General features: G+C 35.9%; 1 protein-coding gene across 4 annotated transcripts in view; it reads left to right on the top strand.

Annotated features, from left to right (window-relative positions):
* The window catches only part of LOC108306626 (serine/threonine-protein kinase TNNI3K), a 326,709-nt gene that overhangs the window by 136,529 nt on the left and 174,734 nt on the right, over window positions 1-15,446 (top strand). For all 4 annotated transcript variants that reach the window (XM_017531750.2, XM_037739690.1, XM_037739692.1 and 1 more), the window contains 4 exons: window positions 293-437; window positions 526-630; window positions 4,504-4,598; window positions 5,184-5,333. In XM_017531750.2, coding sequence (XP_017387239.1) covers window positions 293-437; window positions 526-630; window positions 4,504-4,598; window positions 5,184-5,333 — 495 coding nt within the window. The remainder of the gene's footprint in view (window positions 1-292; window positions 438-525; window positions 631-4,503; window positions 4,599-5,183; window positions 5,334-15,446) is intronic.

The raw sequence follows: 15,446 nt of genomic DNA, 5'->3' as shown, positions 1-15,446 counted from the left end.
GGATGATACTATTTTCCTGAACTGTTTCATTGTGTGAGATAGATTTGATTTGATGTGTTCCATAGAATTTATGAAAGCTAGAGGAAAGCCTGTAGCCTGTTCAATGTGGCAATAGGCAATAAAATAAAATTATAATTTAAAAAATTGGTTGTGCTTAATTTCCTTTATTATTACCATTAACTGGAAATTTCCTGGAATCTCTCAGGCACTTAGAAATGTCGATGGTACTACACATATGAAGGGTGACAGAGAATTCTAGATAACGTATATTTTTCTTGCTTGCTGATAATAGTGAATGCTCGAGATAATGAAGACCATGTCCCACTCCATTTCTGTTCTCGATTTGGACACCATGATATAGTTAAGTATCTGCTGCAAAGTGATTTGGAAGTTCGACCTCATGTTGTTAATATCTATGGAGATACCCCCTTGCACTTGTGAGTATTATGTAGTATTCCATAGGTCCTCCAGGTATACTCTATGTACTTGCTTACAATATTAACAAGATATTTTCTTCAAATCTAGGGCATGCTACAATGGCAGATTTGAAGTTGCCAAGGAAATCATCCAAATATCAGGAACAGAAAGTCTGACTAAGGAAAACATCTTCAGCGAAACAGCTTTTCACAGGTGAAAGAATATTTAAGTGCAATAGCCACTAAACTTAGCTGACACTCAAAAGCGCCTGAACTTGTGTACATAAAGCAAGAACAAATAGTGGCAGATGTTGCAATCAGAGAGCGATAGCAGAGGTAGGGCAGAGGACAAAAAGCCCAAGCTAGGTGCACAGAAGAAAAGGTGGAGGCAGATGCTGCAGTCAGTACAACAGATGGGGCCGGAGCCAGATGCTGCGTTCCTGGCAGCAGCTACAAAGACAGGGACTGATGTTGCCAAGGCAACAGGCATATCAACATCTGTAAGCATATTGCTTCTATTCCTCTTCACTCCATGGAAAGCTGCCAAAAAGGGATGTGCCCGTAATCCTCCTCCAACAAGAATCTCATTACCAGAATTCATCAGCATTAAATGTGACACTTTTTTCCTTTCTACTTAAACCTTATGTGTAAATGTGTCTACCTATCTAAAACATCCATCTGTCAGCCTGTAAAAGCCTAGTCAGGGTGGCCACTCAAATACCTAAGAAGGCATTAGCTCTTTTCTAGGAATTCATAAGAGCCCTTTACAGTGTGCTCTAGAAAAGCACATCAAAGGAGCAGCTGGGATTAGAAAAGTTGCAACCAAAAATAAAAAGAGAAAAAGAAAAGGGTGCTAATAAGTCAGAGCTATAGTTCCCTAAAATGCCCAAAAGGAAGGTGAATGTTTTATAAAATCTAAGGCCTTCATTTTTAATGAGTAACTATTTTGCCATAACAGTAAAAGCAATTTAGTAGATCTTGAATTTAGTAGATCTTACACATTATATATTTTTCATCAGTTTGTAACCTCTAAAAATATATTTGAGACTAACTTGTTGTTCCCGTAATGTTTTTGTAGTGCATTGATGAATAATAAAAATGAGGAGACTCTCTTTTTTTCTTACCATTCTAAAATGAAGCCTATGCTTCTGCATCAGGCATCAACCTGTCAGATTTCACATGCATTTCCAGATTTTTCTTGTCAACCAAAGACTTGGTCAAAAAAAAAGGTGAAGTAAAACCACCATTTATGGAATAGTGACCATATGCCAGATGATTTGCATCCCTTATCTCGTGTAATCCTTGTAACGTTTTATGAAGTTGGATTTATTATCTCTCTTTTACAGAAGAGAAAATTAAAGCTCAGAAAAACTAAGTAACCTGCCAAAGTTTCTTACGGCTAGAAAATAATGTAGTAAATGCCTACCTAATTCTAAATCGTATGCTTTTCACATTTCTTCATGTTCTAGTACCAAAATATTTTGTCTGTTTTCTACACACTCTTCAGTAACACAACACATGCAAGAACTCCTTAGATCCATCAGTGGAATCTGTCCTGCAGGGGACAGTTGGCAGAACCAATATGTACTGGTTGCTGGTATTCTCTTTCCCATTAGGTCATGCCTGTTACGGCTGATACCTCAGGCTAGTTTTCAAATCGTTTTGCTACTTCATGTACTAAAATTGGCAAAAACTATAATCAGAAGGTGACTGTCACCTCCAAAAGATTGTCTATATGAGAAGATTTGTGAAGTGAGTTGAAAGTATATGCCCAATTGTTTTATTTTGTGAAAGCCTGTGGCTACTCAGAGTAACGATTAATGTTTATGGTATATTCATTTTAAGCAAATATTTATAAAAGAAATTCCTTTTACATGAGGAATTCACTCTACAAATTTTTCTGTGTAGATATTACAGTATTTTGCACAGAGTAAGCACTCAGTGCATTTCTGTTGTGGCTTTCATATGTATATACACACACACATATATATACAAATGTATATGTGTGTATATGTACACACATACACAAAGAAGTACACATATACACACATATATTTAAATATATTACACATATGTGTACATATATTCAGAACATGTTTTCTGTAAGTAGTTTCTTTGAAAAAGAGCAATGAATCAATATTAAATGTGTACTATTATGGGTCATATTGTATTGCAAATAGTTAATGATGCTATGATATATTGCACTGAGATGGTAGTTTTTTTATTCACTTAATTATTCAAGAAAGTGTTATTAAAGACCTACCTTGTATTGGTGCTACTGGGTACATTAAGATGACAGGATTCTTGCTGTCCTTAAAGGATCCCTATTGTAAGGTATCAAGGTAAACAGAGGTGTATCCAGTACAGTATCACAGTGTGATAAGCACTATAAGATTGAAATTACAAAGAAGCAGAGGGGTCAGCAATGAATTCATTAGAATGCTTCATATTTTGTTCAATTGAAAGAAAAAAATGAATGGTATTTCATGAAAGAAAAATGACTTAGGCAAGGCCATCCCAGGAAGAGGAAGTGCTAAGACCCAGTGAACTACCTCTTTCTTCTAGAACCAAGTCCCTATGCCCTTCCTTTAGCCATCATTTAGTTGGGGCTTTGACCAATGCTAGCTCCTTGCAGTTACCTATTACATACCTCATATCTCTTCATGATTTTAATGTAGAGTATGGTTAGTGAACAAGTGATAGCGGAAGCAGAGGTATGAGGGAAACTACAGGAAAAGAACATTTATAAGAATTACTAATCAAAAAGTTTAATACAGTAGTCATTTACTAGGCATGCTAATTTCATACAAAATCTTTTTATCTATGCATCTTAGCTTTCCCAGTAAACAGTAGAAATCAGAATTGCAAATAAGTGTTTCAACAAATCTACTTGTAAAATTTATCTATAAGAATCTTATTTCCTTGCATCTTGAAATGTATTAATTTTTCCACAAATACTTTCTCACAACTGGAAAGAGCTGATAATGAAAGGTCTTCTACAGTTTGTAATATGATTCTATAAGCATTAATTCACTTGAAATTTCAGCAACAATTTAGCAAATTAAGAAGGCATTGTCTATCATTATTTTATAGATGGTAAAACTAAAACTTATAGAGATCAAAGTATTTGTCCAAGATCCTCTGGTTTGTGTGTGGCAGAACTTTGGATTTTGAGTGCACAACGAATGCTCCTTCAGTAAAATGAAAGCTCTGAGATCTTACTCTCTGGTCAAGGAAGTGTTTGGAGAGACAGTAGATGGTTTTGCCTGGAATCATTTCAGACCGAGACCTGACTTTGACTAAAACTCTCAGAACCATTCTGAATTTCTCATTCAATTGTCTTGCAGAACAGTTCCTATGTCCTGCAGCTTAAAATGCATGAAATTCTTATATCTTATCTCCTTTTATGAAAAATAACTAATATCTTAGAGAACATTTGATTAAAAAACACTAGAAATTTTCTACAGATCTTTTCTTAAAGGTCCGGATGTGAGAATCTTTAGGATTTTCTCACCATATATCCACATTTTTTATTTAGCCTTTACAGATGGTGCTGGTTTGTTTTTTATCACCTCCTGCCTTCTCTGTGTCTTTGGCTCTCTTATATACATGTGAGCATCTAGAATGCCTGGCTTAATCAGAGCTACATGTGTTTGTTAGAGCTGCCATAAACAAAATACCATAGACTGGGTGGTTTAAGCAACAGAAGTTTATCATCTCACAGTTCTGGAGGCTAGAAGTCCAAGGTCAAGGTGTCAACAGGTTTGGCTTCTCCTGAGGCCTCTTTCCTTGGCTTGCAGATGGCTGCCTTCTTGCTGTGTCTTCACGTGGCTGCCTCTCTATGTAATCTGTGTCTTAATCCCAGATTCTTCTTATAAGGACGTCAGTCATATTGGATTAGACCCCACCCTAACGACCCATTTTAACTTAGGTACCTCTTTAAAGACACTATCCCTAAATACAGTCTCACTGTCAGGTTATCAGGGGTTATAACTTCAATGTATGATTTTTCGAGGTGTGAAAGAGAGGGCACAATTTAGTCCATAACAAGGGCCTTCTATCTTTCTTGTTTTATTTTTTTTTTCAGTGCTTGTACCTATGGCAAGAGCATTGACCTAGTCAAGTTACTTCTTGATCAGAATGTCATAAACATCAACCACCAAGGAAGGGATGGGCACACTGGTAAGACTGTGGTGAAAATGTCACTAGTTCTGGATGCTTATCAGTGCTTAAGGATAATGGTATACAAAGAGGTGTGGGGGCATTGGGAGCACTCAACTCTGGTGGGAAAGGGTATTTATCAACTGACATCATTTAGAATTCACAACGACTGACTGACTTTTTGGTCAATTTTATTATTGTGTTAAATTATCTACAGTCAATGCATCTTCTTATGGCCTGCACTAGGGACAGACTGACCACACTGCTCTGCCCCTTCATTTGGTGATCGAGAAAAATGCCTGTGTTGGGTCTTTGTTCATTTACTTGTGTAAAGATACTAACATTTGTTCTTGGTAATTACAATAGATGTAGAAATACTATAATTGTACTGAGGAAAAGACGGTCTCTGTAGAAGATTGAGTACAATAGAACACCCATTTTACTTAATGTCTCGTTTGGTTAATAATAAAATTAGTTCTTTATCAAAGAAATAAATCCTTACTTTATGCCTTTGCAAATAATGCTATTATGTGGTGATAACTGTCTTTTGAAAATTAGGGTGTAGTTTTTCTTTTTTCTCCTTTTGTTCTTTCTTTTCTGTTACAGGATTACACTCTGCTTGCTACCACGGTCACATTCGCCTTGTTCAGTTCTTACTGGATAATGGAGCTGATATGAATCTAGTGGCTTGTGATCCCAGCAGGTCTAGTGGTGAAAAAGATGAGCAGACATGTTTGATGTGGGCTTATGAAAAAGGTATATTTTTAACCATCGTGTCTCTATGGTGATACATTGAACTGTCTGCATAGATTATGTCAATGCATCAATAATTACTTTGCTTACATGACTTGAATAGTCGCATTTCTTCTGTAGATTGTACTTGAGTTTCTAGGCCCTTGGATCAGAGTCCAATACACTGTAATCAGAAAAGGCAACTCTTAGGCTGCAGATGAGCCAAAGGCATTCTCAGTATTGGGACTTTGAAAAGGGAAAAGTAACATTTCTAGCTACCAGAGAAACAAAATTGTGATGGCTAATGATAGTAGAATGGGCTCAGTGCTGGTCTTTATCTCTTATATGGGGGAATTTTCATGTGGATTCAAATTTTTAAGAAAGAAATAAGTACAAGAGGGAAAAAAGGAAATATTTGTCTGATCTAACCCTGCTGACAATGCCTTTGCTAGAAAAATGTGAGGGAGTCAAGTATAAACTTATTTGAATACAAACTTATTCGCTTAAGTATAAACTTATTGGAGGTCAAAGTGGTGAAAGCCTGAGATCTGGTATAAGAACAACTGGGTTTAAATCAAGCCATATTATTTGACCTTGTACAAATTATTTAATATTTCTGAGCTCCACTTTCTTTATTTGAAAAATAAGGATTATAACTTCTGCTTCATAAGATTGTAATTATTAAATGAGACAATATATGCAAATTGCTTTGAACAGTGGCTGACACAAAATAAATTCTAAGTAATTGGCATTTTAGTGTGATAGCAGTGGTACTAGCAGTAACTCAGAAATAAAGATGCTTGATAACAAATTCATCATTTCAAATTTGTCGCAAGTCCCTTTCACCATCTCAATAACTGAAGATATTGAGATGGTGAAAAGGTATCTTTGTAATTGTTATTGAGATATATTTGCCTCATAAGTGAGCTCTCCATACACACACGCTCCTAAGGAGTTTAGATTTTTAGGTGGTATGAAAGAGTATATATTGTCTTTGAAATTGTAGGTTATAATTGAATACTATAAAAATATACCAGATTTTTAAGGCACATTTTAATCATTATTTTAACTTTTGATGACTGCATTGTCTTTTAAGGATATCAACATATTTAAAGAAACATAGTTATCTTTTTAAATACTAGAATTCTAAAAGACTATACCAAAAATAGAAATTATTAACCTGTAAGATTTCCTAGCCTACCAAGTTGATTACAAAGGTTTTCTGACTAAAGTGGAATATGGAAATCCATCAATGAAAGGAGAAATGTAGTCTGATGGATGAAAATGAAGAACTGTTGTAAGCATGCAGTAAGCACATAGCCAAAGAGAAGGAAAAATATACAGGTCTGAAGACTGCTAATGGAAAAATGATAGGGGACTTACTTTAATAAAGACAAGTGAACAGACAGAATGTTATGTAATGAGTTAGATATAGGCCTACTGTGTTTTGTGTGGGCTTTTACTTTTTGGCTTCTCATTTGAATATTGTATAAATACCAACATATACTTTTGCACGTATCATAACCATATAGGTCAATGAATTTCACAGATTGAATTCACCCAGCTCCCAAAAGAAGAAACTGAACATAACAAGTCCCTTAAAAGCCCCATTGACATTCTCTTCCAATCACTCCCCTAAGTGATCTACCGATCACTGCCTTCTTGTGGCATAGTTGTTTTGCACTTTCTGGACTTTATATAAATGGAATGCTATGGTATGTACTTTTTTGTGTCTGACTCTTTTCAGCCAACAATATGTGAGATTCATTAAACATTGTTGCAGGCAGTTGTGGATTGGTCATTTTTATTGTTTAGTATAATGTTTGTGACTATATCACAATACTTTAATTTATTCTACTGTTCATGAGCATTTGGATAATTTTCAATTTGAAGCTATTAAGAGTACTGTGTTATGAACATGCATATACATAGATATATGTCTTTTGTTTAACATATGGTTATGTTTCTATTAGATATAAAGGTGTTCTACTTTATATTTAAAAAGTAGGTAGTTCTACATCTGAATATCATTTGGAAAATCTTTAATTTTCTGAAGTCTCAGGAGGCCTTACTGAATTCTATCTACTCAACACATTGCATTTATTCAAGTGATTCTCAGTGTCTCTCAAGAAATGTGAGCTTCAGTGTAAGACTGTTTACGAGGCATTAGTCTTCCGGAAGGCAGCTCAGAAATTGCTGCTGCAGCTATCTCTTCACAGGGGTTGGCTTTGTTTGTTTTTAGTTGATTGAGAGTGATAGTTGAAAACTGGCTTTACTTTTATTTTTCGTGGAATTCCACACTTTTATGAAACAATGAATCATTGTGTAAGCTTCTAAGATTTCCTGTGAAATGTAAACAAAGATCCTTTAGCTTAGAGGACTTGCCCACTGGCCCCTGCAACATATGCCATATTTGTCACCGTATTTGTTCAAACTAATGTGCCAGGCATCAGTGTTGCATTCCTTTATTACTATGAATTTTAACAAATTGAATGTTGTTGCTCGGAAGACAGATGGATGTTTTGCATATGTTCTAGGGCAAGGCAAGTCAGTCAACAAAATGAAATTGTTGCTATTTTTCCTCTTCCTGAAAAAAATGTTGCATTGTTTTCATGTGTTCAGGAAGAATTAAAGTGGCCCTGTTAATATTGTCAGCAGTGTGCCTGTCCCTCTTTCCTTTGAATAAAGAAGTGCTTCCCTGTCTCCATGGAGAGGGAGTCACTAAATTAGTTGATATGGTATACTAAGGAATTCCCTGAGCAATTTGAAGATAAAGTTGAGGAAGGACTAAAACTCTACTTGATATGGTTTAGAATGGCCCCCTCATGATTTACTATGTACCCCATATTATCCCAGGAGAGATAAACAAGAAGGGAGCTTCACAATCAAGGGTGTTATCTGAATAGGTATAGTTCTGAATATGCCCAATTTGAATAGTTCATCCTAGTCTAATCTCTCAACAGAAAACTGTGGAGTCTTTCTCAGCAGCACCTGTTTCTGTCTGAAATTTTTCATCTGACCCAAGCTAAATTTGACTGACCTTCTTTCTACCATTCTGATATGTCACATGAATGTGTGATTTGGAGTTCTGGAAGAGTTATGTATTCTCTTTTGGAATATTTTCAGAAAAGGGTTTACTACTATGGTTCCTCATGGAATCAGATATAAAGAATGCTTTCTATTTGCATAGCCTTTTTAACCTAAAGATATCAAAATCAATCTTGAAAATAATTTTCCTGGCAACTTTGATCCTACACAGAAGCCTACTGTTTAAGTTTCAATATTTATCTGCCAGACTGCTTAGAATTCCAATTTTACAGTATTTAGAGTGATTCCCCTCCCCATCCCCACCTTCTTCATTTCTACTATTCCATCTGAAAGAGTAGCAATAGCTGCCTCACTCACTTGGATTTGTTCTGCCCTTTACCTGTGGTACAAAGTACCTGTATGAATCGATTTAAATTGGTCAGAAGGAATAGCCAGCAGCCTGCTTATGTTCAAATCCTCTGCCCTAATCACCAGTATGGAAAACCCATTGAAAAGACCTACACATAACCTTACATCCATTGCATTAAAGATGAACCTGCCGAATTGAAAAGATCTCAGCCAATTAGAATTGAACACATAGCTCAATAGTGTGCCTGGCAGTTAGATTTGAAAAGGCTGCCTTTGACAAAGAAAAGCATCCTTTATGTCAGGCTGTTTAGGGTCAGAAAATAACCCAAACTAGAAACAGACCTAAAAACTTCTTATTCGCTTCAGTACCGACACCAGTTAAAGTAATATACAGAGGCTTCTATCACAATATCTGATTACCCAGAATACAATATTTGTGTACAGCAAAGACACCTAATTCACAGTGACAGGGAGCTGGAGGTGGAGAATTAGTGAGTAAGTGAGCAAAAACAATAAAAATCAAGGTTCCTGTACCATGATATATACTTTGTTCATTCCTTTTGACAAGTGTAGTATTGTGTGAATTATTTATAGTAATGTACTATAGTGTAGTCTCTAAAAGTAATGAAATCTTACAGTCATGAGTTTCTACAGTTTTTAAGACAGTAAAAATATAACATAGATGAGGGTGGGAGAGGAGTACAAGTAACAAGAGATAGACTCATTAAATTATTTGACAAATTTTCACCAATGGATTATAAACTCCCAGGATTTTTCTATATTGAATTCCTATTTGAAGTTCAGTAACTTAGTTTAGTGATACTAGTTTAGTGTGCAAGAGTGGATTGGGATAAGGAATCCATGTGTGATTTTTTTGTTTTTGTATACTGGTTACCTTCTTACATGTTTAGTTGCTCTCTTTTAAAAAATGAGTAAAATAATCTCAACTGTCATTAGAATAAAAAGAACCTTCATCATTGTAGTGAGAAAACACAGAAAAATGTTTTTGAAATATAATAATCATAAAAATCCATAAAATGAATAGTAAAAGAGAACTTACATTCACTAAGCATCTCTTACATATGCATATATATTTATATATAATTTAATAAAAATAACCCTTTAAATTGGTATTGTCTTTATTGTATACATTAATAGATTAAGATTAGGGCTGTTGAGTGATACTTGCCCAATCCATGCAGCTGTTGAGTAGAGAGAGAGTACCAAACAGGGAGTCTGTCTTATTTAGAATTCAAGCTTTTACCAACACACTGTAAAATTAGATCTAAGCCTAAACTCCATCCTTATTATTTAATCACCTTGGGCAAGTTCTTTAACCTCTTTCAGCATTTACCCTCAAATTCAAAATGAGGATATTAATAACCACTTTACAGAATTCTGATGAGGTTTAAGGATAAGATTTAAGTGCTTGGCACATAACAGATTCTCAGTGAGAATGGCAGTAGCTATTATTGGTAAGTGCAGAGCAGAGATTCAGTCAAAACCACATACCTCCCAAATATCATGGTCTTTCCTAATTTATAACATGCTTTAGTGTACAGTTAGAAATTATGATATATTAGGATAATAGGCATCCGCTATAAACCCACTAATGAAGGGCTTATATTCCTGCCAAACATCTCTGGACAATCCCTGCATCTATAAAACATGTGTTGTTTTATTATATTGATATTTCTTATTTATGGCTCAAGTTATACCATTAATTTTAAGCCTCAGAGTGAAGAAAAATCAAGGAGAATTTGAGAATAACTAATCAAAATATTATGAAAGTAATCCAAAGACATTATTCTAATATGCATAGTCACATGCAAATATATAAAACAATATTTTAAAACTATTGCACAAATTTGCAAGCCTCTTTCCTACAGCAGGGTTTTTCTCCATAGTCAAGGTGGAATGTCAAATAATTTGTAATCATATTTTCAAGCTACCACACCAATTGACTGCTTGATTTCTTTGCTTGGATATCTGAGGACCCTGCAAAACTCAGTAAGTCCAAAATTGAACTTAACATCTTTTTTTGTCCTTATCATTCTGTTTCTTCTACTATGTATTCTTTATTCAATCACCCATTTAATGGTATTAGCATCCGCTTTGTCACTTAGGTCAGAAATCTTGAATGACGCTTGATTACTTTTTCCTCCTCAGCGTCTCCTCCCACCACACATCCTATCCATTCAATAGAAAAGTCTTCTTTATTTTGCTTAATTAAGTACATTTTTAATCCATCCTTTTTACTTTTTTTCACTATCACTATTTTAGTTCAGATTCTTATAATACTTCTTCTGATCCATTCCTCATCGCTACCCTTTTTTGTCCTCAGCATTTTAAAATTTATTTTCCAACTATAGACTGAGATATATATATATTCAAGGTGCAAATAAGACCATATTATTCCCCAGTTTTAAACCTTTCTCTGACATACCATCACCCATAACAAAAAGGCTCAGCTTGATATCATAACATACAAAGATTTTCCTGTCCTGTGTACTTCCTGCCTCTTGAACCTCATGTCCTCTTTCTCCTGTTACATGGACAACCCCACGTGCCACAACCATCGTCACATTCACTAGATCACCAACATTCACTCAGTGTGCACTCTGTGTCATGCATGTTCTAAACACTTCACATTTATTAACTCATCAAATCCACATAATAACCCCGTGAGGCAGTGTCAATTCACGTAGCAGTAATAGTATAAAACTGCTTATTCTTCTCTATACATATCATGTTATTTCATGTTTCCAAGACTTTTCTCATGGCAGTTCAATCTCCCTCTACATCCATTCTGTCCTCTCCCTGTCACTTCATTCTTTATATTTCTGATTGCCACTTGGTCTTCAAGACTTAGTTTATGGAAGTCTCCTAGTCTTATTGAAGATTTCTGGAAAGTCTTCCCTGACATTCCAGCCTAGCACACATATCTTTTCTTTATATTTTACTTTATTATGTGCATATCTCTGTCTCTGTGTTTACCACTTCATACTGAAACACTCTCTCCTCTTACCAAATTATAAGCTTCTTGAGAGGAAGCATTTGGGCCATTAGTTCATTGTCTTCCAAAAACTTGAATACAGTCAATGACTCCTAATAGATGTCCAGTACATGCTAGTTGAAAGCAATAAGAGAGACAAAAGGAAAATATTTTAGACATTACATTCTTTTCTATGTCCTACTATATGGCATCTGGAGAGTTGATATTCTCAGAAATACTAACTACTACTTTTCTGTTGTCTGTGTAGCCATTTCTGTAAATATCATAGGTTTCTTATTAACTGCACATCCTAATATGCAAATAAATAGAAAAAAATGTTTTAAAGAATGTTCTAAAGCTCTTCTTTTTATGTATTGGAACAGCAAAATTTTCTTCTGACTGGAATGCTTTTCTCTTCCCTTTTTGATTAATCAATTTGTCTTCATCTTTCAAGTTGAGCTTGAAAGACAGTCTTAACTCTCCTGACTCTTCCAGATTGTTGTAAGATTCACCATTATAGAGGTTCATATCATGTATCTTTTCTTCCAAGAACTTGGCTAAATAAAATTTTATTTAAATATTTATATAATTTTTTTCCGTTCGATAGCATTGATTATAAAAGTAAATAATATTTCTATTTCAACACCCTCTCTCATACTGAGTACCATTCATTCGTTCAACAGAAATTCATTGCCAGCCTAATAATATGTGATAGACACTGTACTAGGAACTAAGTTCCTAGTGATAGGATCAGTAAGACAGATAATATCTCCCTGATCTTAGGAAGTTTGCATTTCTAGCTTGAAGACACAGGCTGCAAGCAAGAAAACAAGTAGAAAATATGGGTTAACAATAAGTGCTATGACTAAAATAAAAAGGAAATGCAATGATGAACACAAAGTTCAAGGATACTATCTAAAACTGAGTAATCATGGAAGGGAAAGGCCTCTCAGGGAAGATGTTATTGGAGCTGGCCCCTCATTGGTGCACAATGAATGTTTGAAGCAGGAAAGGAAAGAGAAAAAAAAAAACAGAATGAGAAAAAGACAAAAAAGGAGGATAGCTAAATAATTTAGTTTGTATATAAAAACCTCTTGGCAAAAGCATTCTTCATGCCTGTGGATCCTTCTTTTAAGGTAAAGGACTAGTGACATCCTTACTGGGGCCTGGTGATTAAGGGACAAGAGTAATTGGTCAAAGGGGATGTGAGTTCCCTCTCTGTGATATAAAATTAGGACATCTTTCATATTTAAGTGATGAGAAGATAGAGCAAATCAGAAATTTTTGTTACCTCTGATCTAATAATGAACAGTGTATTGGACCAGCATGGTCAGGAGGAAGAGGAGCCCTTGAAGGACAATTGTCATAAACCATCCTCTGATTCCACTTTTCAATGCTCTGGAAAGTGAGTTTTTAACATAATGGGAAGGGAATATATTAAAATATTGAACAAAGCCTCATATGTATAATTACTGTGAAAGCTTTATTATTTGGGCCAGGTCTAAAGCAAGGCCCAGGCTGCTCCTTTGATGACCTGGGCATATGAGACATACGAGGTCAATGAGAATTCCTTCTGTAACTGAGACTAAATCTCCATGTTCTCTCCACGGCCATGAACCCAAAAGACCTCTGAGTCACCAAATCATGGAGCTCTTAGTACTGGTGTAATTTACCACTAATCTCCAGATCTAGTTCTTAAAATATTCTCATAGCAAGAGATTAGAAGCAGCTTTTGTTGTTTTTAAGTTAAAATAGTGGTGAACAGAAAGACAACCTTATAGAGAGATAAATTGTACTTCCCTTCTTAAATAATGATAAGGCATCTGCTGTATATATGACCATGATTTAGATATTAAACTATTTTTGTAATAATCTCTTGGATTGACTTGTCATCTTAAAACCTAGGTTTTAAAATAACTATTAAGAAAGTTGAAAGCAAAGAAGATTTAAGAGGGAGAGAAATCACACCAAATATAAGAAATAAAGGAACACAAGTAGACAAATTAAAGGGAAAGCACTAAATTTGGAGAACACACACAGGACTGGAAGAGTGAGGAACAGGAGATAAAAGAGATTTCAAGCTGGGAGAAGAATCACATTTGCCAAAACCCTTAGGAGCTCCAGTGAATAATACTCTGAAAGTGCAGATCGTCATTAGAGCTGCATTAGGCTAATAACATAGCAACCTCCTATTTTGGTAAAATGCTTGGGTGTAGATAGTAAATTCTGAGATATAGGAAAACATTTTATTTAATTAGTGGAAGTTTTATTATCTCTGGAGGTATACCATTAGTGTGCTTTGGTTATCTGGGTGTATCCATTGTCAGGAGTTTGGCTTAACAAGTCCATTTAGTGAGTTCCATTAAGGTTTATTTTTCTGCTTAACTCCTTGTGGCCAAGCATCCAGGAGGTGGGCTTTACTGGATTTCGGGTTTCTTTGCATGTACTTTAGTCGCTTGTCAGAGCAGTTCTAGTCATGGAAAATTTCCCATACGTGGGTGCCTTAGCCCACAGTTAGCAGGAGGTGGGAAATCAGGCGGAGATGCCTTCCAGAGCTGAGGGGGCCTCTTGGCATTTCCCTGGCAGCCTCATGCTTATCATCAGCCAGAACCCAGGCACTCATTAGGCTCTTGATGAAAAGCATCCCAAAGAAAATGCCAGCAAATTGTGCCACTGTGCTGGCAGGAAATGAAAACTGCTCAAAGCAAATGGAGCCAAGAGAGCTGTTGAAATGAAAGGTAACATCAAGGGTGTGATCACTAACACACACAGGCGTTCAGGATTCAGGATGCAACTTTCTGCTTCACTGGGGAAAGCATGAGGCCCTCTCGTCTGTCAGCCAATGTCAATTCTACAGAGTGGCTGAGATAGACTGGAAGGTGGGCTCTGTGAATTAGCTTGTCGTGCTTGGGTAAATGCTAGGGGTTTGGGTTGTTTTTATTCCCCCCAAGAAGTCTCTCCTAGGAAAAACAGAAATAAGAAAATTTTTTGTTTTTCTGTTTTTCCTGGGCCCAAAGGCCCAAATAAGGTAAAAGGAAGATTCCAAAAGCACTATAGGTCATATTAAAGTGGGATCAGACAGTGTGGAGGGCAGTAAAAAAAAATTAAAAATAAAAAAACTGAAAAAAACCAACTCAGAATCTGAATCTTTCAAGGAACAGATGAGTATTATTATTATTATTATTATTATTATTATTTTAGAGACAGGGTATCTCCCGGGTCTAACCCAGGCTAGAGTGTAACGGTGTGATCATAGCTCACTACAATCTTGAACTCCTAGATTCAAGTGATTCTCCCACCTCAGTTTCCCCAGTAGCTGGGATGACAGGCAGATGCTACCATGCCCCACTAATTTTTAAAAAAACTTTTTGTAGAAATGGGGGTCATGCTATGTTGCCCAGTCTGATCTTGAACTCCTGGTCTCAAACAATCCCCCCACCTCAGCCCCACAAAACACTGGGATTACAGGTGTGAGTCAAGGAAACCTGGCCAAATTGTAATTCCAAAGGAACTTTTGGTCAGTAGTACTACTTTTACCCTGAGGTTAAAACGGCCACAGAAGGAAGAAAAGGAAATGCTCAACAGTAGGTAGCACCAACACACAAGCAAGGCACAGGCATACTGAAATCTTCATGAAACAGCATGTGGTAGGTAAAGTAATGGCCCCCAAAGATGTTTGGGTCCTGTTCACTGAAACTGTAAGAGGCTGCCTTACATGGGGAAGAATCAAGATTGTTATTTAGCTG

The sequence above is a fragment of the Cebus imitator genome, unplaced genomic scaffold (assembly GCF_001604975.1).
Source record: "Cebus imitator isolate Cc_AM_T3 unplaced genomic scaffold, Cebus_imitator-1.0 Scaffold3, whole genome shotgun sequence".
NCBI lineage: Eukaryota > Metazoa > Chordata > Mammalia > Primates > Cebidae > Cebus > Cebus imitator.
The sequence above is the reverse complement of the archived record's forward strand: the minus strand, read 5'-3'. Positions and strand labels throughout refer to the sequence as shown.